Raw genomic sequence first — 25,685 nt, forward strand, 5'->3', positions numbered from 1 at the left:
CGGAGGTACTTTGACTTCCCAGATGGAGAAACACAGTGGAAAGAAAATGTCAGCATGGGTTGACAGATAATAATAATAATAATGATAATAATGATACTAATAATAATAATAATAATAATAATAATAATAATAATAATAGTAATGATAATAATAATAATAATAATAATAATAATAATAATAATAATAATAATAATGTAGAGAATGTATTTCTAGATCATTTCAAAATAAGAGCAGATAAATGGGCAAAATAAGGAGAAATGCAGCAGAAAATAAATAAAAAAAACATCAGGAGGACATTTTTGTTGCACTTCCAGGTCTCAGGTAAGTTTGAGGATTTCAAATGTTTCTCTGTCTCCCCGGTTAACCAAGCAGAACTGACGTCTCTGTTGTCCTTTTCTTTAAACAACTCCGCAAGCGACATCCGAACAGCCACATTGTCCAGTCCCCGGGAGGAGGAGGAGGAGGAGGAGGAGGAGATGGAGGCGCGGGTCCCACCAGCAGGCCTGGCTCCTCGCCTGCCTTTTGGGGATATTTTCGTATGCATGTGCGTGCCTGGCCGTGTCCGATCCAAATAGATTCGCCTCACGTCACCTTCCTACCCACCCACCCACCCATCATCACCATCAGCACCACCACCACCACCACCCCAACCCCTTGCGCATAAAACATTCATTAGAGCGCAGCCCTGCACTGCAAGAAATGTCTGTCTGAATAAGTCATTAAGTCTCTCAGATTCACTCTTGAAACCTTCAAAGCCAGTCGATTACGTAAAATAACTTCTGTCTCCAGCCCAGTTTGGTTTGTGTGAGGGATTTTCTATAAATAACTGTAGTGAAACCAGGCAGAGAACACAGGGAAATTAAATAAATATCAGCGCGCACGTCTTGCTTTACCTTGATTGATGTGAGAATCACACTTTGAGCCTGGAGAGGAATATTTTTTGCAGCGTGATGCCCATAAAACATTCATCTCTGGATCCTCTCTGTCCCTCTCTCTCTCTCCCCCCCCTCCCCACCCACCCGCTCTGTCTCTCTCTTTCCGCCAAACGCACCTCGCTGCCCCGCCCTCCCTCCCTCCGTCCCTCCTCCCCACCTCCCCGCGGTAAACGCACACTGACGCTCACCAGTGCGGCCGACATCCGTGCGCATCCACCACACTTTTTTTCTCCGTAGACTTGGGAAATACAGAGCGGGGCAGGTGATCGGACTGGATATGTGCTGCTTCTCAAAAAACATGGATCCAATACTGATTTTTCGCCCGTGCCGTTGATTCTCTTCTCACTTGTGCGTTCACACTTCTTTGAGCTTCTTCTTCGTCCTATATTTGTTTTGTTTTTTTGTTGTTGTTGTTTTTTTTTTTTGTTTTTTTTTAGGGAGGTGTCGACTGGTGCTGTCGAGTCTACTGATCCCAGTTTGGATGTTTATTGCTGACTATTTTCTAATCCCTCGCCCAAATGACTGAGCTCGGGTGCAGCCGGAGACGCGGCTCCCCACTCGGGAAGACCTACGGCTAAAGTTTGAAGGGTGCAGGGGTGCTTTAGGCTGTCCGTCTCCCCCCGCCGTGCGCTGGATTTTGCAATCAGCCGTAAATTGCAATAAACAGCGGATACCCCTGTCTGTCCGCGCACACGCTGGGATTCATTCGACTTGGATTTATACAGCTTCTGGATTTCAGCCCCATCTGAATCATGAAGACCGTTATTATTGATGGTGAGTAGCTACGCGTTAGACAATAGGACGTCTTTGTAAAGTTTTCACATAAAGCCTAGCTGGGTGACTGCGCAATGATAAAAAAAAACAAAAAAAAACAGCCCACATCGGGCAGTGTCACTGAGAAACAGACAGCCACAGATAAATCACATGTCCTAATTGGAGTTTACTCAGCTGGCTCCTCCAGGAGGGGGGGGGGTGGTTAATCTGGTACATGCCTGATAAATGCGCAAAAAAGAAGAAGAAAGAAATAAAGAAAAAACCCAAAACACATGTAATCTCCACAGTAACTAAGTGATTATTCAATTTCTGGAGCGGACTAACAAGCAGCGTCTGGATCAGTTATGGATATTGCGGCTGTAAACGACCTTGACTCAGTGGCTCTTAATTGAGTCATAATTCAGAGCAGATCTCATGCGTGGATCTTTCTTTATCTCTTTGTGCGTGCGTGCGTGCGTGCGTGCGTGTGTGTGTGTGTGTGAGTGAGATGCCATGTAGTGTTTGTGGCGGTCAATATGCTCTGCATGATATCGCAACTTAACCCGGGCATCCGATCAGCCCGTCTGGACACTGTGGGCTGAGCTTCTTCTTTTTTTTTTTTTTTTGATGAAGTCTGCAGATGGTCCGCTTGGCGGCCCAATAAAACCGCGTTACTCTCCAGATCCTTTGGCTTATAATTGGTGTTTCTGTGGCGTCGTCCCACTCAGGGTGCCGCCAAAAAGACAGGAAATTGCCCCCCCACCCCCTGTTTTTTTTTTAAATTCTACTGAAGACGAATGCTGTTACATTCCCGCCGGAAATGGCTGAGAATTTGATTTCTTGGCAGGAGCGTGCCGTAGGCTGTGTGTTTGTTTGCGTGTGTTTGTGTGTGCGCGCAGTAAGGTGACGGGAGGGAGGGAGGAAGCACCTGGCATGTCAGTGCGTGCGTGTTCTTGCCTGCCTTTAAATATGTTTAATGCAGCGCGGAGTGAATAACACTGACATGGCGTGTGATGTTTGATGAGCAGCGCCACGATGAGATAAGTGCATGTAGCCTGTGCAACATCCCAATTTGTTCCGTCAGGAGCTGGTGGAAAAGCCTCATCTCCACCCTGCCCCACCCCTGCACACACTGCCTCGGCACACACACACACACAGAGAGAGAGAGCTTATGCAACACCCTGTACACTCTCCCTCTTCCTCACGTTGTTCATTACTTGGCTAAAACTGCAGGATTATGGTAAGAAAGCTGCAGATTATTGTGGGCCTACAGAGTAACTTTGCATTCACAACTAGCAAAATCAAAGAGGCTCATCTACTTGTGCATTCTCTTTGATATGTCACAGGGTGATGCAAATTCAAGTGCACCCCCCTTCATTGGCACAGAATGGCTCTGGGTCCCTCAGACCCGTCAGGCAGGTTTTCATCATCCAGCTGCTGCTGTGATTTAGCACCAGGCTCCTGACACACACCTATGTCTGATTTTTTTTTTTTTTTTCCCTGCTTCAATTATAACTGGTATCCATCTTTCGGGCTGCTGATTTGGCGGAGAATATATGGCCTGTCGTGTCTTGTGTTTAAGGTGTCAGAGTGAGGAGGGACTTTAATTTGCTCTCTTTCTCAGCCAGTCAGCATATGATCAAATGACTCTGTGGGAAAGCTGTTGCTCGGGGGTGCCGTTGCTCCCTGTCTACTGCCAAGCAAAGCCAATAAAGCCCAAATGAATGGATAAAACCATTATGGTGGAACTGAAAGCTTTCTCTTCAGGAGTTTTAAACCACTACACAATGAGGGCATTTTTTCCCATTAGTTAACTTTGTTATTGTTTTGGCAGCGCCTTGCCAAAAAACCCTGCCCCATTTTCAAAAAATAGGCCACAAGATGCAGCATCTGAGGTGGCGAGATAATCGTTCAGAAACGTATCGAGCTGTAAAAATAAAAAGATGGCATCGGGAAAGAATAACAGTGGCTAATTTGCATAGCTGCATTAGGCGGGATCAAACATCGTGCCATAAACTGACAATGAGACGTCTTCCGCATCCTGAAAGAGAATGTGAAATTGATCCATCTTTGTGTGTTTGTATGGGTGTATATACGAGCACAGGGGGAGGGCTGGGAGAGATAATGTGTGTGTGGGGAGGTCTGAGGAAGAGAAAGAGAGGAAGCCAGAGAGGAAGAGAGGATGCATATGAAACGGAGAGGTGTGAGTCTAAAGCTGCTTATCACCGTGTGTCATCCGGTTAAAGTGTTTCTCAACACGTCTGCTGCACGTGTGATGCAGCAAAATGAGAGAAGAAGACGTTTTTGTTTCTTTTAATTGGCCAAGTCTGGCAATGAGTCCAACAACTCTTTTCTTGAGGCCTTTAAGAGGAACTATGTAGGATTTTTTTTAAGTTCCCCACAGTACAAAATGACCATAATACATCTGTAGCTGGGCAGGTAGTTGATCAATGCTTTGTGCTTATTGATTACTCTGCCAGGTGCTGAGATTTCTGGCTTTCATTTCTAGGTTTTTCATCCAGATTTTCAAGACTCTCCCAGTCTCCACGGTCTCATTTATTCACCCTTTCCAAGTCTTTAACAATTGAGGATGGTGCTATGAGCAGGACCTTCCAGCTATGGAGACTAATAAGCCTCATTACCTGTTACCAGAGACCCTGAGCACCTCCAAGAAGAGGAGATAATAAGTTTGGCTAATGTTGTTGCAATTCCTCCTGGTCACCAATAGAGGTAGATAAAGGTCACAGATTGGTTATTGCCAGCTTTTGGTGACGATGGTTTTGGGTTGTCAATGGGAGACGACGCAGCTGTGATGAGTGGAACTTTGGGTTTGGCTGCAACCCAAGACCAAATCATGTTGAAGACTGTGAGTGGGAGGTTTGACTCGGCAATTCAATTGTGTTCTGCCTCAAAGCACATCAGCATTGTCCCCTGGGTTACCACTGGGCCCAGTAGACAATGAGCGGGAAATACAGAGAGGTAGTTTTTAAGGGTAATTGGCTCCGATGCAGACACCCAGGCTTGGTTCCACTTGTCTCTGTCTTATCTGCACAACACTGCATTTTTCTGTCCCGTCACAACAGAAACTCTTTGTTTATCTCACAACTCACAAACAATCCCGACCAATTATTTACTTACCCGTTCACCCATATTCATAATTTACTGTCGTAGCAATAGTTAGCGTAATGACTGTTTATAGGGACAGTATCTAGTATTGGAGAAAGTATCAAACTAAGAATATTAATATTTATAATATCAATGAGGTTATAATACAAACTCAGAAATATTGATTTTTCCTATAACTGAATAAACAAACACTGTTTGAAGCTAGAAAGGAGGCAGGGTCCGCCAAATGTAAGCAAAGTAAAACAGCATGAAACTGTGTTGTCATTTGAGGTCAGTCATGAAAAAGAAGAGTTCGTTTATTTGGTTTGTTTAGGCATAAAAAAAAATCAGTCAATGAAGAGCTGTCTCTTCTGATTAAAATTTCTTCTCCAAAACTAAATAGCACACCTTTAATAATGGTATTTAAAAGAGTTTTATTCCCTCTAATTATGTCTAAAATGTAATTGTTCTAATTATGTGATGCAGTACTGGAATATAGAGTAACGTAACGTTGCTTGAATTTAAAGAAGGACATCTCGTGTATGACATGTCATTATTTGAAGTTTTGTGTAACACGCAGCAACTTATGTGGCAATACTATACATCATGAACAGAAAATCATTTATTACAGACTTATCACCCTTTTATGGACATATACAATTTGCCAACATTTGATTCAACATTGCAAGATTATTATTATCATTGTTACAACTGCCATCCTTTTAAAATGGGACTATACGGTATTTACAAGAATCTGTGCGAGAAAATGTGATTCAAACATGTAAAAAATGTTTTGGATTCTTTGTCCATTTGCGTCCCTGTGAGTCATTATATTCATATCTCTTATCGATCGCTCAATGTCTAAAAGGATGAAGATATCAATATTTTGTGCTACGTAGCCTTGGTGGTATTAATGCCTTAGTTACAGTGACAGACTGCAGCAGGCTATCTGAGAGCAGATCTGCTATGTTCACTGCATCCTGATGAGCGCGCTCCTTCAGGGGCTTCTTTTAATTGGCCGCGCCCTTCAAGTAGCACTGCATTTGTTTATACAGTACATGCACACACACACATACACAGATTCCCACTGATACACACACACGAGCATGCTGGCCACAGATATCCTTGGAACTATTCGCTCTAGGTTATCCCAGCCTCCCAGCCCTTCACTGCTAATCAGTAAGACAGAGGAACTAAGTGGATAAACGAATAAAATTCTATTTGTTTATTCAGTGGAAGCTAAGGGGCGAAAATACACTGAAAGCGGTAGAAATGGAATACACTATTCCCTCAGATTACCAGTCCTTAATCCTCTCTGAGGGTTATTATTCTACTGTCAGAAAATTTGGAGGGACAACGAGCAGAAAACACAGTGTAGACACTAACCCCCCACTCCCTGCACGCCTCTCTTAAAATGGAAATATAGAGGCGAACAATAAGCGTTGGCTTTTGTCTTGAGGAAGGTGTCAGAGAAGAGGGAGGGCCAGGAGAATTAGCGTTATGCAATTTAGGGATGGTGAGGCGGGTGGAGTCTTTATGGGGGGATTTATTTATGTCTTTTAACAAAAATCCACTCTGACACTCTATCATAATCCTTTAAAGGTGCCTACGCACGACAGAGCAGATCAAACCCTCCAATGTCCCAGAGCCCAACCCTTCAATAAAATACAAGTGGAATTTGCACACAATATGCAGCAGCATCACAGCTGCGTTCGCACCATAGTCGTGATACATACAGACCTCTGTTGATTCCTTTGGCACGGCAATATCATTATAAAGCTTCTAGCATGCACAAATGGAGCTGGCTAATTTGTCGTACACGTTGCCCATCTCACTCCACTGCACAGTGTCATCTTTCAATCTGAGGTTACAAAGTTGTTCTCGCCGCGTCCTTGGAACACAACGTGCCCATTTTTCTGTCCGTGTATCGATGAAAGTTGCATGGTTGTTCTAATCCTACTGCAGATCCGAAAGTGTGCACTGAGCTGGCTGAACGTCGGTGACGCTGATTATACCACAATGGGGAGGCAGACTGATGGCCTAGTAAATTGTTAATTAGACAGAGCAGAAGCCGCTCTTAAATTAGATGCATGAATGGAGCCGTTGTCAGCCTTATAAGTCAACCCCGCTCCGCTACTCTTCTTGCAGGCTGCAGTGCCACTCAGATAGATAAAGTGGCTGCCTGATCCAAGACGTGAGCACAAGTACAATGTCATTGATCACAGTGTTAGGAGGAGGGTTAGTAGAGCTGATTAACGCCACACCACTCATAGATAGATAGATAGATGCTGTGGGTAACTCAGGTGTTTTCCTTTATTGGAGACTGAATTGGTGTGGTGTCCTGCAAGTTCCCTTCTTTGTTTATGCCAATATTGCTACAGCGTAAAAATCCCTGTGGGCTTTTCATTGAAAAAAGGTTTCTTTTCGCTCAAATGGAGGTTTGAGGATAGAAAAGCGAGTACTTGCTATTAAAAAAAGGCCAAAAAGTGTCTCTACCGGCCTAACCCCGATGCCTCATAGATAGATACATAACTACATAATCTAAAGGAGACTTGTTATGCCTTTTTCATTTTTTCCCTTTCCTGACATCACACTACATCACCATGTATGATAATATTCATAATTGAAGTGAAGCTAACTGGAAGCTGACAACTAGAGACACAGTGAGCAGTGCTGGCTCAGGCGTGTGTGAGCTGACCAATCAGAGCAGACTGGGTATTAGGGAGGGGGGCCTTAAAGAGACAAGCATGTGTTTATTGAGCACGGACGCATGTCAAAATATTCTCGAAGATGTTGTGTAAAGTGAGGTTGATATGTCTAAACTTTGGGTGAACAACATGTGTATAATACAAAAATTCACTTGTCATTAGATCTGCAGCAGAGACCGTGATGGTAGCAAAGAGGCAGGTCCATTAATACTTGGCTTCAGTAAACATAGTTTGATATAATTAGCCAGGTTTTGCTGACCGATGTCCTGATCTCATGTCTGCACTCAGTCAGTATTGGCCACTTTCAACAGCAGGCAGGACCGTCAAATGTTCAAGCAAATATTTTAGATGGAGGATATACCCTGAGGAAGAGCTTCATATTTCTCTCCTCCATAGATAGACGAATATTCTCTGGTATTTTTAGCCGTGTTGATTTTATTAGCATCAGTGATGCGAAATGGAGTCCCTGGCACTCCTTCTGATCATCTTGAATGAGTCTGCCTGTTGTTGTGATTAATTTGCAAACTTGACAGATTGGAGTTGGTGTTTTTCGATCCTGCGTCTCACTCAATCCCTGGCACGGCGTCACTGTGGTTCTTAAGCCAAGGGGGTCACCTTGCTCTACTGTAAGCATTGTTGGATCCCATTTTCTTCGTTATTTATCTTCTTTCAGGGTAAAGTTCTAAAGGACCGCTTCAGAAGGACTCTGTGACTTGCATAAAAAAGCTGCATATATGGCTTTTTTTTATGTGAAGGACATATACTGTATGCTGAATTGAGAGACTGCATATTTTAGCAAGCTTTCAGAGGTTGGTAGCAGCGCCGGGTGAAAGAAAAAAGCACCTTGAGATGACGGAGTAGAGGCCCACTTAATGGCAGAGAGGGCAGCTATTTCAGACAGACAGGCTAGACAAACCATAAATTAATAAGACAGATATACAGATAGACGGACAGACAGACAGATAGATACAGGGGCAGGCAGTTTCCGCACAACAGCAAGGTGCCATAAAGTCAGTCACCTGTATACGATCATGGTCAGTGCTAACCGCTTGCATTTTGGGTGGCTGTTTCTCAATTAAATGTTTCACCAGTTGAACGCCTTCGATGTGAAGCAGCAGTAGGATGTAGGATAACTCAATACAGCATGAACAGTGAACAGTGAGGCTGTTCGGAGAACAAATTGGCTTGATTGCATCCATGCCCCGTTTCCAAGAATTCCTGCGATTCCGTCATGCTCGGGTAGGCAGGATTCACATGGATTCACATTCACGAGCGTGGTCATAGTGGACTCCCAGCTCACTCACAACTCATCAATGTGTTTTTATTTGGAGAGTTAATTCATGAAAACACATTGAATGGCTATCTATTAGGGGTGTGATGATTTTGATTCTTTAAAATGGAATTTGATTGAAAAGAGCTTTCAGTTTCGATCCTCAAAATCAAAAACAGGATTGGCGAATTGGCCAGAATTTATTTTTTCTCTGTCCTCACCTTCAACTTTTCTTTTCGAAGATCATCTATTGATCTGTTTGAAAAGAGGGTTTTCTCTGGACAGATTTGAGAAACCAAATTTTTCATCTTTCATTTATTGTTGAATCTTCAAAGGGTGGTATTTCTTGTTGAGCTCTGGAATTTTTATTTTTTGGTGAGTTTTATTTGAACTTGCTTAACTCTAACATGCAACAAGCTACATGGATAAAGTCAAGTTGCCTTTGTTATAAAAAACCCTTTCTTTAAAGAAGAATATGAAAATGGAAATGACAGTTGTCATTGGGCAACTGGGCCTAAAACCAATGATCTGTTGATTGATTCCAACTTTAAATATGCTTTGGAATTACCCGACTACTTTGGCAGGAGGCCTAAGCTGAAAATACAAAACAAAATAAGTTTTTTTGTTGGGGTTTTCAAATAGAATGGGAGTCAAACTAGATGGATGGATGGATGGATGGATGGATGGATGGATGGATAAATAGATAGATAGATAGATAGATAGATAGATAGATAGATAGATAGATAGATAGATAGATAGATAGGAATGCTGGATTTCTTAAGCTGTGAATTTGGAGGTAGAACAAAGCCTTTCAGAAACTCTGTGACAGATTGTGTTTCACACAGTCACATTGCAATACATCCACAACAGTAATGTGTCTCCCTGTGAGCTTGGTGGGTAGTTCACAGCTGAAATATGTATGGGGAGCCCTTCAAAGGAAATAGGTCGTCACTTCTCGGCTCAGGGGAAATTGATCTGTTATAGATGTGAGAGCTCATTCCGCAGGTGCTAAACATATATAATATATACCCGTTCTGGTGGTTTCATACAAGAATTCAACAATTTTGACGTGGCAGATGTAACTTTCTTTCATACACAAATCAATGGCCTCAATGGCAGGTGGGAGTAAAAGGATTTGTCGAGCAGGAGATGCATAATCCTGCTACTGCTGCAGGAGCGACTTTCTGAACATACTCAGAAGCACAAAACTTGAATCAATGAAGTTCCCACTCGTCTGCTACAATAAGAGTGCCCCATAACCTTCTCTTTGAAAGCACAACACTATTGTTTATCTGCATGTAATTGGACAGGGCTGCCCTCGCAGAAGCAAAATACGAGTACGAGGGAAACGTAACTCCCTCCAAGCTGAGGTGTAAACGTCTGTGTTCAGGGACGTTCGTTTGAATCAGGTCTCGCTCTCAGTCATCTCATGGGCCCGAAGTAGGTCATTCTTATTAAAATGCAAATCTGACGCTTCATCGCTACTCTCCTTTTGTCCCTGTGGATTTTGTGCAGAATACGTACTCCTCCTCCCGATTCTTTACAATACTGCCTTTGCTCTCACGTTCCCTTACTCCTCTCACGTTGAGTCGGTCATTCTTCTCTTTCTAATTCTATTACTGTCTCAGCCTCACTCACACACACACACACACACACACACACACACACACACACACTGTCGCTCATCTTCCTGTCTTCACTCTCAGGTGTAAATGCTGATTATCTTGTATAGATATCAGGCCATGGCAAATTAAATGTGACCGCAGCTAGCCTGCCAGGACACCCATTATAATGATATCTGTAATCTGCTGGGCTCAGGGGAAGCAGTGGGGAGGGGTTGGAAGATAGAGGGATGATGATGGAGGGGGATTCAGTAGGCATCCGGTAGCTGGCAGAAGAGTGGCGGACATGGATTTTCCCTCCACTGATGAGGTTTGCATGGACTACAGACCATATGTCACCCATGGGTTTAAATCCCAGTGCCGTTCGAGGCTGGAACATGAAAAGACGAGGTCATGAACCATTGTATACAGTATGTCGACTTAGTGGAAAGCAGATTTTTCCCCCCTTATCTCAGCTTATTTTTTGTTTTATTTTTTGACTACAACTTTTGTGCTAAGCGTCCCCTGTCGCTGTGTTTCTGCCCCATCACTGGTGTTTTGACGTCTTCATCCTTGATTTTTTTGTCGTTGCTTCAGCAGTGTTTGATGCTCCTTGTCTGTGCAGCCATATGGTGGCCATCAGTGATCATGATAACTACCTGGTTCGTCAGTCTAACCAGTCCTGCTGCTAGAATCGCAAAATGCATCACATCCTGCTCCCCAGACGATTCATCCAAAGAAAGATCTACACTGAGTGTTAGAATGAGCAAATATAGACATTTTTTCTCCCTAATGTGTTATCAGCCAGCGATAAAGACACAGAGTGAAAATGTATTCATCTGAATGTATTGCGGATGATCATATCAGGGTGCTGTGCACCATCAAAACAAGAGCGTTTAGATCCCGCAGTGCAGCCTTTTGACACGACTCTCAATGCATTAGAGTGGGCGGGAGACCTCTGTAAAAGAAAAAAAAATCCCATGGAATCTCTTAGAGGTTCGAGATCGGAGAGCACAAAGGGAGAATTGATCTGATGAGCGAAAAGATTGTACTGGGGATATGTGGCTGTGGCGGGCGCGTCGGCTTGGCTCGCTTTCCAAAACCTCTAATCAGGAACGGTGCTTGTTTTCACATGCCTGTCCGTGTTCCCAGCAAAGCCTATCATCACAGCAATTATTCCAGGGAGGGAGATGAGCACTGCCAACACTCCATCTCCGAGCTGTAAACAAATTATGCTGAGGGGGTCTTGATGATGTCTGTGTGAGAAACGAAATAATCTGAAACCAATTCTGATGGTCCCGCTGTGCCTTCTCTGGGTCCTCAGTCAGCAGATACTCGTGGGGGTGGAACTGTGCCGCCACTGGAGGCAAGCAAGTTGGCTGTTACAGCAGTGCCTTCCAGAGGTACGCTGTATCTGGATGTATTGGGCTTATTTTTTTGTCTTCCCGGGCTGTATTTACCCATTTCACATCTCTCATCAGAAGTGTAGACTCCGCTCCACTTGTTTGGATAATGACTTTTGACAGATCCAGCTTTTTCTCTGTTAACAAACAAATCAAGGCTTAAAATTTCCACCCGGCACTTTCAAGAATTAATTGATGGAGATAAATTCTCCATATGCACCCTTACACGTAATATAATTCAACATGATGGCAGTAAGTCAGTGGAGGTTAATTTTACTGACACAAGTTTGTAATTAGTCAAACAACTGGTGGCTTGTGTTTTGATCTATCGCATGTTTAAGCTCTTTTGTCTTGTGGAAATTTCTGGCGGTTTTCAATAAATCTTTCAGCGGTTTTTGCCGTGGGTAATTGACAGGTTATGTTTTCTCCCCCTCCATCGCTCCCTTGGAAGGCATTAGCATATTGAGTTTCGTGCCTGACTGTGAAGCGATTCCCACCATGCCTTTAAAAGGCATCGCATGAATAGGCGGCACATTATACCGCAGAGAAATATGAGACAGGAGAGAGAGCACACTCTTCCTCCACTTTTTCTCCCGGCTCATACACACTTCAGCGAGATGAGTCCGACATGCGCGCACACACACACACACACATCTGCTGCTAGAGCCCCCCTGCTGCTTGCTGACTCACACAAGGTTTAGGAGGCGGACCGTATTTTCAGGAAGGGTGAGTGGTGCCGGTGAAACAGCCATGAAATAGGTACACCTTCCCCTCCAAGTTAAAGACACCGGAGCCTCCCCTGGTTTTCCTCCGCTGTTTATTCTTGCCTACTCTACCATGACACTGAAATTAGAGTTGGAAAACTCTGCAGAATCTGATCAGCTGTTCAGAATCACACCTACTACTGGAAATCAAAGTGCTGGACTACTTTTTCCTCCAGGTCAATACCAGAGTTTGGATTAACTGTCAGCAGCCCACTGCAACAATAAATACATTTCTAAGAGGGCTAGCGAATTATGTCATGCAGTGTCTGTTCACATCATTGATTTCCAGGGTTTAAACTCACATAAATTAATACCAAAATGAAAAAAAAGGAGCTGTTCTCTTCCTGCCAGTGCAATCATTGTGTTCAACGTGAAACTCTACTTCATCAGAATAACACAGGCTACTGTTTACGGTCTGTTGGAGGAGCTTTTCAAGTCAGTTCCACCACAGGGCAGTCAACCTGAACATATGTAAATTGACTATATGGAGAGGCCGAGAAAGGCCATATAACGTCCATATGTCTGCATTAGTTATTCTAGTATCCCTGCAGATAACAAGAATCACAAAAAGAACAAAGTGTAAAAACATGGATACATACATTTACATAGAATAATAAGCAACAAGAGAGAACAAGGATACATCACAATCAAGGTCACAAACACAAATCCATCGTTAACATCTAAAGATAAGCAAAGCAACAGCAGTTTTCTTTAATTGCCCTTTAACCAAAGGAAGAAATTAAGTAATTAGGAAATCGTAGGGGGAAAGTTAGAAAATTTAAGAAACCACTAATATCGAGTGAATACAATAATGTAATTCCACTGAGATGCCTGCCGTTGAGGCTTCTGCTTCTGCCCTAATACAACAGAGGTGAATGGGATTTTGTTTTGGTGCTCAAAGATTCAAAAAAATACATCTGAAATCCAACATGCCCTTTCAGGAACAGTATTTCTGAAACTCAGGATGATCCAAAGGCCTCATTCAGGAGTCTTTTCTTCTTCTGAAGGTAGCGCCTCCTCACAAATAAAACATGGTTTGAATCTTTTATGTTTGCTTATTTCTATTTCGGTCCATTGTTCTATTTTCTTGTCACTTGAAGGGTTCAGATCTTGATTTATTTATTATTCTCCCAAAGAACTGGTAAGCTGTGTATTTAAGTTTACTTTACATAACGTTTGCTTTACATAACAGCTGATACAGTACATACAGTATACAGTATATATTTTGATTCCAGACAACTGACTGTAATGGGGTGGCATGTTCTGTGGGAGAAGTGGATGACTTTCAGCTTTTTAGCAGAACATTCTCATCTGTCAGCTCCAAATAGAGCTCTGTATAAATGCCGATGGTAATAAATGGTTTGCCAAATATACTTGGGCGGCCATTAATATACCCGAGCAGGCCGCCCAAGTAAAATATATGTGTGGGAAACACTGAAAAGATCATCTTTTTTTACCAGTCACCAAATACATGTAAACGTTTAGCTGTGTTTTGTGAGCTATTCTATCTTATAAGCTCTTTTTGTAGGTAGCCACATTTAATCTAGAGGCCTTGTTTCATTCAAAATGCTTGGTTAAATAGGCCAAGACATATACATTTAGAGATTCGAAGAGGTCACTCCAGGTATCACAGTATTTCCCATCAATGGATCAATCTGCACACAACGTTGTAATAGAGAACTGCTATTTTAAAAGCTAAAGCATCATGCATTAGAAACCATAAACAGCCATTAGCTTCCTCTAGTGTGAGAGCAGTGCACCTCACCACTGGCCGGCCAAGGCATTACTCAGCAAATGGAGGGACTGGAGACTGGAAACTTTACTGCAGATGAGCAGATGAAAGGAGATATGGTTTACCGACATGGACTTTATGGGTCCCTCTTCCTCAAAGTAGCCTCATCTACTGAATCTGCAGGGTTTTTTATTGGGTTTGCCTTTATTGGGCAAACATCGTCCACCAAAGCTGAGATAACAATGTCTCTGTGATGGCAGTATTATTTCAGACAGCCATCCCTCATGAAAGGCTGAAAGGCTCTCTTGTTATTTTTCCCATTTTGTTGTACCCATATTCTTTCTCTTTCCACTCATCTCAAGGATATGTTTACTTTATTATGACAGGAAGTTGTCATAATAAAGTCCCTAACCCTCCTCTGACAATAGGCCTGGCTGATGTTTTGTCTCCTCCAGTGGAAACTTATTCTACATTATGTAGCTGACATTGAAATAACTCCTCTATAAGGATTTCTCTGTCAATACAGCAGCACTCTAATTATGTCCTTTTCATATCAGAGCAGAGTGAGTGCTGCCTGATATGCTTCTGGAGTACGCGATACCTTCTTTATTACTCAGTGGATTTAACCAACCCGGCCTCTGCCATTCTAAACTATCCTCCTGTGCACCACCTTGTCAATGAGATAGAGTTGGAGCTGAGCATATTGGGACTGTATTACAGTATCGACTCGTCATCCACTTAACAGGAGAATCAGCTCCGTTTACGACTAATTAAAGCCATTAAAGAGGGCACACGCTAATGCATTTTTGCACAGATAACAGAAACATGGGCGGCAGTGGCAGCCAGGCTCATTTTACCGGCAGGTCAAGATGAGAGTAATTAACTGGGTATTAAAGTCACAGCGTGTCGTGTTCGCCAGCTCTCAGATGAGACAAGATGGAGGCCCGGGTGCAGAGTCTTGATACGGGTGTCGTCAAAACTCTGGCAGATTGCTTCTCACACTTCACACTTCCCCAGTGCTCTCGGCGAGGATCCGAGGGAGAGAAAAAAAAATCATATCTGTATCGTTTTCTGTAATGAAAAAGGAAGTGCATCAAATGATTTGTTAATGAGAATATAAGATCAGTAGTACTCTGAGTTTGTACATGGTGGATCAACATACAAACACCTGCATTTATAAGATAAGAATATGTTAAGATATAATACAGAAGTTGCAGCAGGTAGAGGTCCGGAAAACGATACAATCAGGTGCTTGAGTGATGAAAAAGCTGCTAGTATTACAACTAGATATGCTGCTTTTATAGACACTCCTTTGTATTGCGGGATTTGCTGAAACTCTGCCTCACTTTGGAGCAATTCTCAAGAGTAACCCTTGGGAGAAATTATAGGTTACATCATCAGAATTTACATAAAATTGTCCAGCGATTAGCTGAGTTTTGTACAGCAATGTACCGAGTTGTTTCTGCTTTGTAACATTTTCATTATCTGCACTTCTAATGGAGGATTATGCAGGTTAAATGCATGAAGGACTTGCATAATGGCTACGAGTCGACTGCACACACGTCGCCGTCATTACTGTGCAGCCATTATTCCAGAAAGAGAACAGCCTGCAGCCTGTGAGCAGAAAGTGTTGTGTACATTCCTTACTTGATATACACACATTTTCATTTTTCATCATTCCAAACGCGGATAAAGTTATTCTATAGCCAGTGGCGGAAAGTGACATTACTTAAAGCAACACTATGTAACTTTATTATCTTAAAATAACAGCTTCAAAATCATGTTGATGGCACAGTGTCTTGTAATAGGGTGAATGGTGTCTCTGTCTCTGCCACTCTGCCCCCATCAATGCCAATTTCTACATAATGTTGCTTTAAATACTTATCTTAAGTGCAATCTTGAGGTACTTGTACTTTACGTAAGTATTTCTATTTTATACCACGTTATGATTCTCTTTGAGTAGATTTCAGAGGAAAATGTTGTATTTTTCACCCCTCCTCATTTTACATGAAGATCAAGGTTTCACATACAAACTATATGATCAGTTTATAAATATGATGTATGTAATGAACATTAAAGGGTATGTAAGAATTTGAGTTAAAAATGTTGTCAGCAGAACGTGAATAAACAGAAATTTTGACATTATAATGCCTTTGTTCAGTGTTGCAGAAATATCTACTAAAGTTGGTATGCTAACCAGCTAGCTCGGGCCTGTCCTGGTCCAAAGCTCCTGTGCAAGTGGGGTAAACAAACTCCCCTGATCCCTGAGCTCACAGTCCGAACCGCTTGCTGCAAGGCTAACGAGCTAAGTCTGCTACAGTTAGCAGCATTTAGCGGTTACTCTGGTGATATGCTGCCCTTTATTTGTTCTGAGCATGAACCTGATAGGTGGCCAGTTCTTGCATATTGCACCTTTAAACCACACATCTTTACAGAAATGAGCTCAAAATTAATTTAACCATCTAAAACTTGAAATGCTGCATAGACTGTAATACATCTGTTATTTAATATATTACATAAAGTACATGATATTATGTACTATATCATAAAGACAGGATTAATTATGTATAACAAGTACTTATTTTGATATCTAAAGCACATTTTGCTGCAAGTACTGCACTTTTACTTTATGAGATTTTTAATGTCGGAGGAGTATTTTAACCTTGAGTTATTCCTACTGAAGAAACAGATCAGAATAGTTCTTCCACTACTGTGTACATCTTAGAAAATCCAGCCAGTCCCTCTGCAGAGAAGCATGTAGGAATAAGCAGAAATTACATAGATAAATATTCAGTGTCCAGATGTAGATAAAAAGACAAAACAAAGTATCGTTCCTGCCACAAGGAGCAAGATGAAAGCAGAGGGCTTTAAGAGATCCTCCACCTAAGGTAAGCTGTTGCTAAGCTGAGTCTGCAGTTATCTCTTATCCACTGTGCTAAATACAGGAAGAGGGGAAAGGGAAGGGAAAATAAGGGCTAGGCATTCTGTTGCCAGATTGACTCCATCTTCAAAGAGATATTAACATAGCGCCAGTTTCCCTTTTATCTTCCTTTAATTTCAAGGATGCCAGCCCAAATTAAAATGCGACGCGACTGAAATGAACCTAAAATATAAGAGACACAAAGGAAGGAGAGGAGGACGGGAGATAAAAAAAGAGAGGACACACAGGTTGGAAGCATTGATCGGAAAGAAAGAAAACATCTCTCTTATTAACTGCACCATCTCAGGTCACATTTCCAATAATCCATTCTGGTTCTGACCACATTTTTATTGCAACAAACCAAATCATGGGTGCAGATGATCCAATAGTCCAACTATTAAAAACTAATGGACCCTTGAAAATCCCAACTGATTAGAGAGGAGAAGATAGCTTGCAATCATCACAGGTTTAATAATTCAATCACAGAGCTGTCAGGTTCATTAACATTCAGCTATAATAAGATTAGATCTGCGTGGAATTTGAGCCGCACTGAATGGGACATGGGAGCTGTTTCTTTTCATACTTGTTTTGGAAAAAAAAAAATATTCAAATGTTTGGTAATGACATCAAGCAGTAATCTAATAACACTCTAATAACACTGAATTTCAATATTTACCAGCGTGAGCTGGTTTGTGAATTCGCTGGATTCCCAGGTGACAGTGCTATTTCATTGGTAGGCAAGATGGGCTCCACAAACACTCCAAGTAACTGCTTTAATGACTGTTTTCCATGTCGGCAACAAAAAACTCCAGACCTGCAGCTGTTCCCCTCGCAGTTGAAAAATGAGCTTCTGATGAGGCAACGCTGCCTCACAAATGTGGTGTGGAAATTAAAAAGAATTAAGCCAAGTGCAGCTGGTTCGGAATACCAAATAGAGGTTTTGAATAAAGTCCATGTGAGTCGGCACGGGCTTCCTATAGGCTGTTCAGATCAGAAGGGGAAATGGGAATAGCCTGTTCTGTATTGACTGCCACAGCACAACAAAACATACATCTAGCAGTGTGACTGCGAGACAAAACCTCCTTTCTCCCTGTCACCCCAGCTCCATATATATTTCATCGGCCTCGCGTTTCTTTGAAAGTTTCTTCGCCTTTTGTGTTTGTTTCTGAAAACTTGCAGTAAATTTTAACCATGTCCCCTCGGCTAGAGTATACATCCCTCTCGCTTCTCTGCGGAGCCAGCTGGCAGCACAATGTTAGAGATCGAGTGTCACAACTGCTTCCTGAGCTTCTCTAAAGAAGATCTCTGCTGCTCTTTCCCCATGCGAAGTCGCTGTCACAGACATAGCATGTTTAAGATAAAACAGGGAATAAAGGATCTTGGAGGATGATGTTGCGGGGCTGGTGATGGCACAGAAGATCAGACTGCAGCAGAGAACTCTGGGAACAGAGAAAGGCAGAGAAGGAGAGGGGAAGCATGCATACTAATGCCGCCCTCTGGATCCTTGTCTGTCTTTCACTACTCTGCATAGGGGTCTCCAACTTTAGAATTCACCATCTTCATGTAATGATTCCTCCTACACAATACTCTTCTTTTTCCATATATTGTCCCCAATACAGCACTAGTGAATCACCAAGCTGAGGTTGCTTCTATTCTGTGCCGTCAATCTTCCTGAATCCCCTCCAACTGCCTTTACCTTGGTGTCAACCCCATAGAGCCGTCTGCACTGCATCAAAGTCATTTACCTATGTTATACTGTAGGTAATAACTGGCACAGCATATTGACGGGGCTAATTGACTTAGAAATGATGGCAGTAAGAAGATATATGGCGGGGTGTCTGTAGTATATTTGTGTCATTAGCTGCATACTGTACCACAGTGAATACCTGAGGAGGTGCTCAAATGGGTTATCTGTGTGAGAGGAGGTGATGGAAGCAGATAAAAGTGATTCATGCTGGTGTTCGCTCAGTGTGGAGGAGGGGCAGAGATATAAGGGCTGATTTTCAAAGGCCCATATGGCCTTACATAGCCTCGGTCATGTGTTGAGATACACCGCAATGGAAAAGTTTGATTTCATGCAGTTTTAGCCATCGATCTTTTCTTTAATTGTGACATTTTGCTCACCAAGTGAAGAAGTCAGATGGAGCCCGAGCAGTCAGACAGATTTTAAAAAATCTAAACTCATTTGGAGGCAAACATGAAGGCGAACAGTGAAAATGATTTACCAAAATGTCTCACAGACATCTATCACAGCTTACAAACCAGCCTCCTCATAATTGTATGCCTGCACACATTTTTCTGGTGCATCAAGGGATTATTATAGACATCTCTGGTGTGCATACTTTCAGTTTCACGTCCAAATGAACTGATGACTTGTTTACAACCTGTCGGTGCTCATTTTTCGTGCCCTGTCGAGCTTTGTTGTAGCAATGTGGCCACGTTCCCAGAGCTCGGCAATTAACTTTGGTGAGTTACTTTTGTTTTGTTGAGAATGTTGTTTGTTTCTTTTGTCTTAGTGAGCATGGATTCATAAGTAATAAGAACTGACAGTAAAAATAGAAGAGACCAAAGCTGTAACAAGCCAGGGCTGCATGTTACTGTTATAAAAGATTAATCAGCAGATCATTTTCATGATTAACTGATTAATAGTTTCTGAAAAGCAGAAAATCCTCATAAATGAGAGGCTCTAACCATCAAGCGTCTACATTTTTTCTTGAAAAATGACTTGGATGATTAATCAAAATCATTGCTGATCTACTTATTGATAAATTAATGGTGCAACTCATTGTCAAACCATAATTTTGTGGTACTGCTGTGATTTATAGGTGCACTCCCATAGAATTAGAGCATCAGAGGCTAAAATATGCTGAATTTTAGACTTTAGTATGGGTCAAGCTAACACCAGATTACCCATGATGCAACCTTAAAGCACTTTTTGAACATTTTCTGCCTCATAATTGTTTTAAAATCCACACCTCTGGCTTGTCACACAAAAGCAAAAGAGTGCATTGTTGCTCTGTTATAAATCTGTGGTCTCCAAGCCCAGATAACCCTGATGACATCACAATTACATCATCAGGGTTTTTTTTTTCTCAGACGATGTCGCACTCCTTCGAGAGCCATGGAAAGCATTATTCAACTGTTTTCACAGGCTGAGAAGTCCAGTACAGATAATGTACTTATTACGAGTATGAGTATCATGTGAGTAAAATGTGTCAATGTACGTATAAGTGTGACAATCCTCATTGGGTGGACTGACTGACTGAAGTTTATTCATTCAAATTCATCATAAACTCATATTTGAAGCTCAATTCTGAGGCTGTTCTGCAATCAATTTTCCAAAACATAATAAATATAGCAAAAACAACCTTTGGTTAGTCCCACCCACGTCTGATTTAGGCTCCACCCACCTTTGATTCAAGCCCCACCCATTCTGAGTGCAGATATGGATACAGATAATTTAGTTGGTTTAACAGATACAGATTCAGATAGCGGTATACTTGCTCATTCCTAGGGGCAGTTAAACTGAACTTGATGTGTAAAATTAGCAATGGTTTCAGTGTAGACGGGCTTACTTTTCTTCGACATATTTCCTTTAGCGCTGTTGGACAGAAAAGAAGAAGTCACGCAGAGTTAACAGCCGCTTTTGTTCCCTACATTTAGCAATTTTTCACTCACAAAATCCTTTGGCTCTTTTTAAGCTGGAAGGAATGCGGCAGACAACAGTCGGATGGTATTTTTTAAGTAAATGTGCAGCATGAAAAGATTTGATTCGACTTGTGTGAAATACCAAATGGCATTGTTTTACTGCAGGGTTCGTTGTTGGACAGAAAATGTCAAAATACAGTTCTGAAAGAGAAAGTAGGTCAGAAGTCGGCGTGGGACCTCTGTCTAAATACAGTACATTCACACCACCAACGCAACGCCTCAAAACAAGTTCCAGGATTTCCCGGCAATAGAAAGGCAGTGTGCTGCTAAGTAGCTCACAGACACGTGTTCAGATTTCTGGTGACATCCGTCGTCAACAGGTGCCAGAACACAACAGCTGCTGCTGCTGTGACTCGCCTGCTCTGAAGTTGCCCTGGGGAGCCTGATGCCAGAGCTGGTTTGGGTTCATCACGTATCCCGTTTTGCATTTCTGCAAAGTTTGTTATGGCAGAAATGAGACGTGACAATGAAAAGGCTGGGAGGAAGAAGGAGTTGCGTTATGAAAGTGGTCTTTCAGTATCTACCTTTTTTTCAGGAATGTGCATGGCATTTGAGTTCCACCTTGAAGGTATGGGAACATCTTGCTGGGCTCACTACAGAAAAATCAGCTTGACTTTGGTGTGAGTGATAAAAAACTAAAACAAATCGAAAAAGAAAGAGAGCTCGCTTTGGGATTCAGAAAGTGTTTGGTTCTCAATCAACACAGCAGCGAAAAACCCCCCAAAGTTCTTGAGGGCATAATGACCTCTTGACCTCCCTCCAAATAAGAGAGATGAAGAAGGTCTCCAGTTGGCTCCTTTGGTGCCTATTTAAGGAGCCGCCAGTCTGCTGCTCCCTATTTTATCTGAGCCACAGAGCAGCTATTGGAGTCCACATGATTGATGTGGTCTCATCTCTCAGGCTGTCACGCTCTCCTGATGAGCAGATACTTTATCGACTCCGTTTTGGGGAGTGTGTCTAGTCTCACCTCTCACAAGAAAGTATAAGCTCTTTTAGGGAATAGACTCCAAATGGTGACCTCAGCCCTGATCCTCAAAGTGTCGATTTAAGTGTACGGTCCCATCAGATAAGTCTTCCTCGTAGGATATTAGTCTCAAGGAGAGGGCAGAAACCAACAGGCTCTCAGTGCTCTGTGCCAGATTCTATTGACAGAACAGGAAATACTGGGGTTTAAATAATAGCATTAGCGAATGTGACAACAGTCCATTGATGTTTTCTTTTGATCCGGAGTCTTTTTTCACCCACGTTATTGGCTCCATTCTTGCTGCCAAAAATGTCTAGCTGGTCAGCATGCCTCGCAATGCTGCAAGCTTCTCAAAACACAAATGAATCCCTTTGCATATGCACACATATGGAAATACCAAACTATTTTGAACACAAACCGGCCCGATAGTACACTTAAAAGTACAAGCAGATTTCCTGCTCTTGTTTGCTTATCCCTGCTTTGTGCTGTGATACTTTTGGGGAAAAAAAATTATAAATATTAAATATGAAAAAAAAAACTGTAATCCACAAAGTCTCTCTTCCCTTGCATAAGATGATGGCTTTGCATTTTCACTCCTAAGCTCTGCCCGGCTGTATCAGAGGGCAGCCCTCACAGAGGAGATTGTACAACCCCGTGTAATAGGCTGCTTCATTTATAAAGGGCAGGCGCTTATCTTGTCCATATAGGATCCTTTGGTCAGACTGATCCGCTGTAGAGACGTGAGATCATAACCTTCATGTACAGTTCATGTGCCGACCAGCCATCTCTGGCTGTGGAATGAGCTCTTACAAAACTAGAGGAAATACTTTAAATCAATTAAATAAGACGCTCCCTTTTGTGAGAAACGTGTGCTTCTCTCCCTGTGCCCCCTTCCCCTTTTGTATCTTGCGCTTGTGTAAAGGGAGTCGTGGTTAAGACAACCAATTTGTTCCACTAAGGGAAGCAGAAATGCTTAGATAATAGGTCTAAGTATCAGGGGGTTGTCAGCATTGTTTTTCTATGCCCTGTTAAATCATAATGAGAAGACAAGAGACAAGACTTAAAGTCAAAAGGTAGAAATCTGTAAGCAACTTTTGATTAGGCTTCACCGAGACGCGGCCTTCTATTACATTATGCCGACAAGGCTGTCTGTTTCATGCTGTGACCTTGGTCGTCTGTCACATTCCTTCCTGTCTTTACGACACAGCTTCTCTCATTAAAGAATGTCTTTTCAATTCTGGTATTTAGTCAGTGTGACTGAGAAGCGGAATTTTAATTGTGAGTTCATGCGAACCAAAATAAGCAGCTTGTTTTAACACAGACTGTTGCTGCATGTAGGCGTTTCCTGCCCCAACCGAAATTGGCCCTGAACAAGCGAGAGTTCTGAACCGGAGCCAACGTCGTAGACAGTCAGGGTTTCCAGTGTTAGGATTCCCAGACTGCAACGCCTCAGAAAAACAACACCACAGAGTAACAGAGTAATAAGACCTGGCCCAAATGCATATGTGTTAATACTGAATAATATATAATACAAATACGGGGTTCTGAATTAACACATTTACTCTTGTGGTGTTCATTGGTCTAGTGCTAAAACAATAATTGGAATAATTGCCTCAGGAGGTAATGTTTTCACCTGTGTTTGTTGGTTAGATGGAGGACGGATCTCGGCCCAGAATAGACCCTATTAACTTTTGGTGCCGTTCCAGGAATCTTTTCTGACTTTCTTTGACATTGTGACCTAGGGTGTTGACATTTGTGGATTTCTCAGGGTATGATGCAAAGATCTTGATGAAAAAAATACTAATCTTGATCGCTTGAGTCAACAATCTCTGGTTCCGTCTTCTCAAATGTGAGGATTTGTCCCTTTTCTCATTGTCTCGACTGTGGCTCAGGACTTTGAGCGGGTTGTCGAAGAATCACAGGGTTGGCGGTTCGGTCCCTGTGTCGCCCCGTCAACATGTGTAAGTGTCGCTGGACGAGACACCGAATCCCAAATTGCTCCAAATGTTCGGATCAGTGCCCTGCAAACTTGGTAGCTTGCTTCCATGGGTGTGTGCGTGTCTCAATGGGTGAATGACAAGCAAATCTCAAAGCCCTGTGGATGAAAGTGCAGCCATTTATGATTCATAACCTGGATATGTTTGGGTTTTGGACCGTTGAAAACACTTTTATGCTGCCTTCAAATGGAGTTGTGTTAACCTTGTTTACAAGAAGGTTTTGTGGTATTCATTGTCTAAAAGCTTCAAGTTGTGATGTGTTTGCTGACATTTTGGCAGAGGCATGGAGTCATTCTTTTTTCGGTGGATGTTAAGTTAATTTTAGTCATGTAGAGTTTTTGTTTGCAGTTTTAGAATATGTCTGAAGAAAATATTGATACTCCCAACTGCATTATCTTATCTTTATCATGCCTTTGCATTTCCTACATTATCCTTTCATTCAGTATCCATTTGAAGGAAGCCTGAGTTTATACATTTCCTGCCATTTGTGTTTTTGTTCTTATTGATTTATGTGAGCTAACCAGTTCAAATGTGGCTCTTACATTTCAGTGCATCCTTTAAATGCAATAGGCTACTTTCATGTGAGGCTGCACATTAGGAAAATGAATGAAATCCATGCCATCTCGTGACTTGGCTTACTGTTCCAAGCAACTGTTTTGTTTACAAATGGACTATTGATCGGGGTTTTGTCCTCTTGTCTGCGAATACAACTGCCTAACCGGAGGACAAATCCTCTCTTGACAGGTGTTGAGAATAGGAATTTACCTTGATTAGGGCTATTGACACTGTTCGGGGATATTTTTAAAAACACTATTGATAACCACGCTAAGCTGATGACAGCATAAGCTGCTACAGACACTGTGCTGTGATTTGCCTTTTATACTACTGGCTACTGGGATTTGAGCTGTCAAACTGCAACACTTAGCTGAAAATAAAGAGATGCAAAAGACAAAAATGTTTCAGAACATCGCTTTGGTACAGCGTGGAGACGAGAGCAACGCTTCTCATGAATATGCCTTTTCACACACAGAGAGATGTTGCCTGGGCAGCTGGAAAAGGTTAACAAAAAATGGAAATGAAGTGAAGACAGAGAGCCCTCTTTGTGCGAGAGATGATCGTGGTTTGACATAAATGTAGAATGACACTGTTTTTGTTCAATGAAACTGCTGTTTTTCACGACCTTTATCATTCGAGTAGTTAAGTAACATTTAGCTCTCCATCCAATTTCATTTTCGCTGAATAATTTTATTTCAGTTCCCCAGTCCAAACATGTTGAACGTAAATAGTTTTGTGTGTTTTCTTCCTTTGCCTTCCCTGGTGCTGGCATTTCAGTGTTGAATCATTGCACGTTATTAAATCAAATCTGCTGCTGGCGATACAAAATGGAGAGTTTCCAGAGCCGAGTGGAAGAAGGTCTAGTTAATGGATCGCATTCTTTTTTATCTCCCAAATAATGAATCTTTCTATTAATGTGGTGCTGACTTTGATGTTGATCCACAGGCTTATACACCATTAGCTATGAAGCTGGCTGCTTCTCACTGTGTTTTGGATTCCTTTTTTCCACTGTAGGACATACTTCATGGCCTTTGATGCCAGACTGCTTTATTATTCATCAACATACTTGTAAACATTGTAAAAATATTCATACAGTATCTATCTATCTATCTATCTATCTATCTATCTATCTATCTATCTATCTATCTATCTATCTATCTATCTATCATTAGGCTGCCAAAATTATGAAAATACCATCATGTATTGTTGTGCCAAATACAGTAATTATTAAAATAGGACAAACGCTGCTTTGGCAGATACAAAGATCTGA

At 42.0% G+C, this 25,685-nt stretch overlaps 1 protein-coding gene across 1 annotated transcript in view; it reads left to right on the forward strand.

The window, feature by feature from the left end:
- The first annotated feature begins 1,483 nt into the window (after positions 1 to 1,483).
- rtn4r (reticulon 4 receptor) overlaps positions 1,484 to 25,685 on the forward strand; it is a 46,653-nt gene continuing 22,451 nt past the window's right edge. Inside the window, exon 1 of the mRNA XM_073466576.1 lies at positions 1,484 to 1,709. Within this exon, the coding sequence (XP_073322677.1) occupies positions 1,688 to 1,709 (22 nt within the window). The 5' untranslated portion in view covers positions 1,484 to 1,687. The remainder of the gene's footprint in view (positions 1,710 to 25,685) is intronic.

Source organism: Pagrus major, chromosome 5, assembly GCF_040436345.1.
Source record: "Pagrus major chromosome 5, Pma_NU_1.0".
Taxonomy (NCBI): Eukaryota; Metazoa; Chordata; class Actinopteri; order Spariformes; family Sparidae; genus Pagrus; species Pagrus major.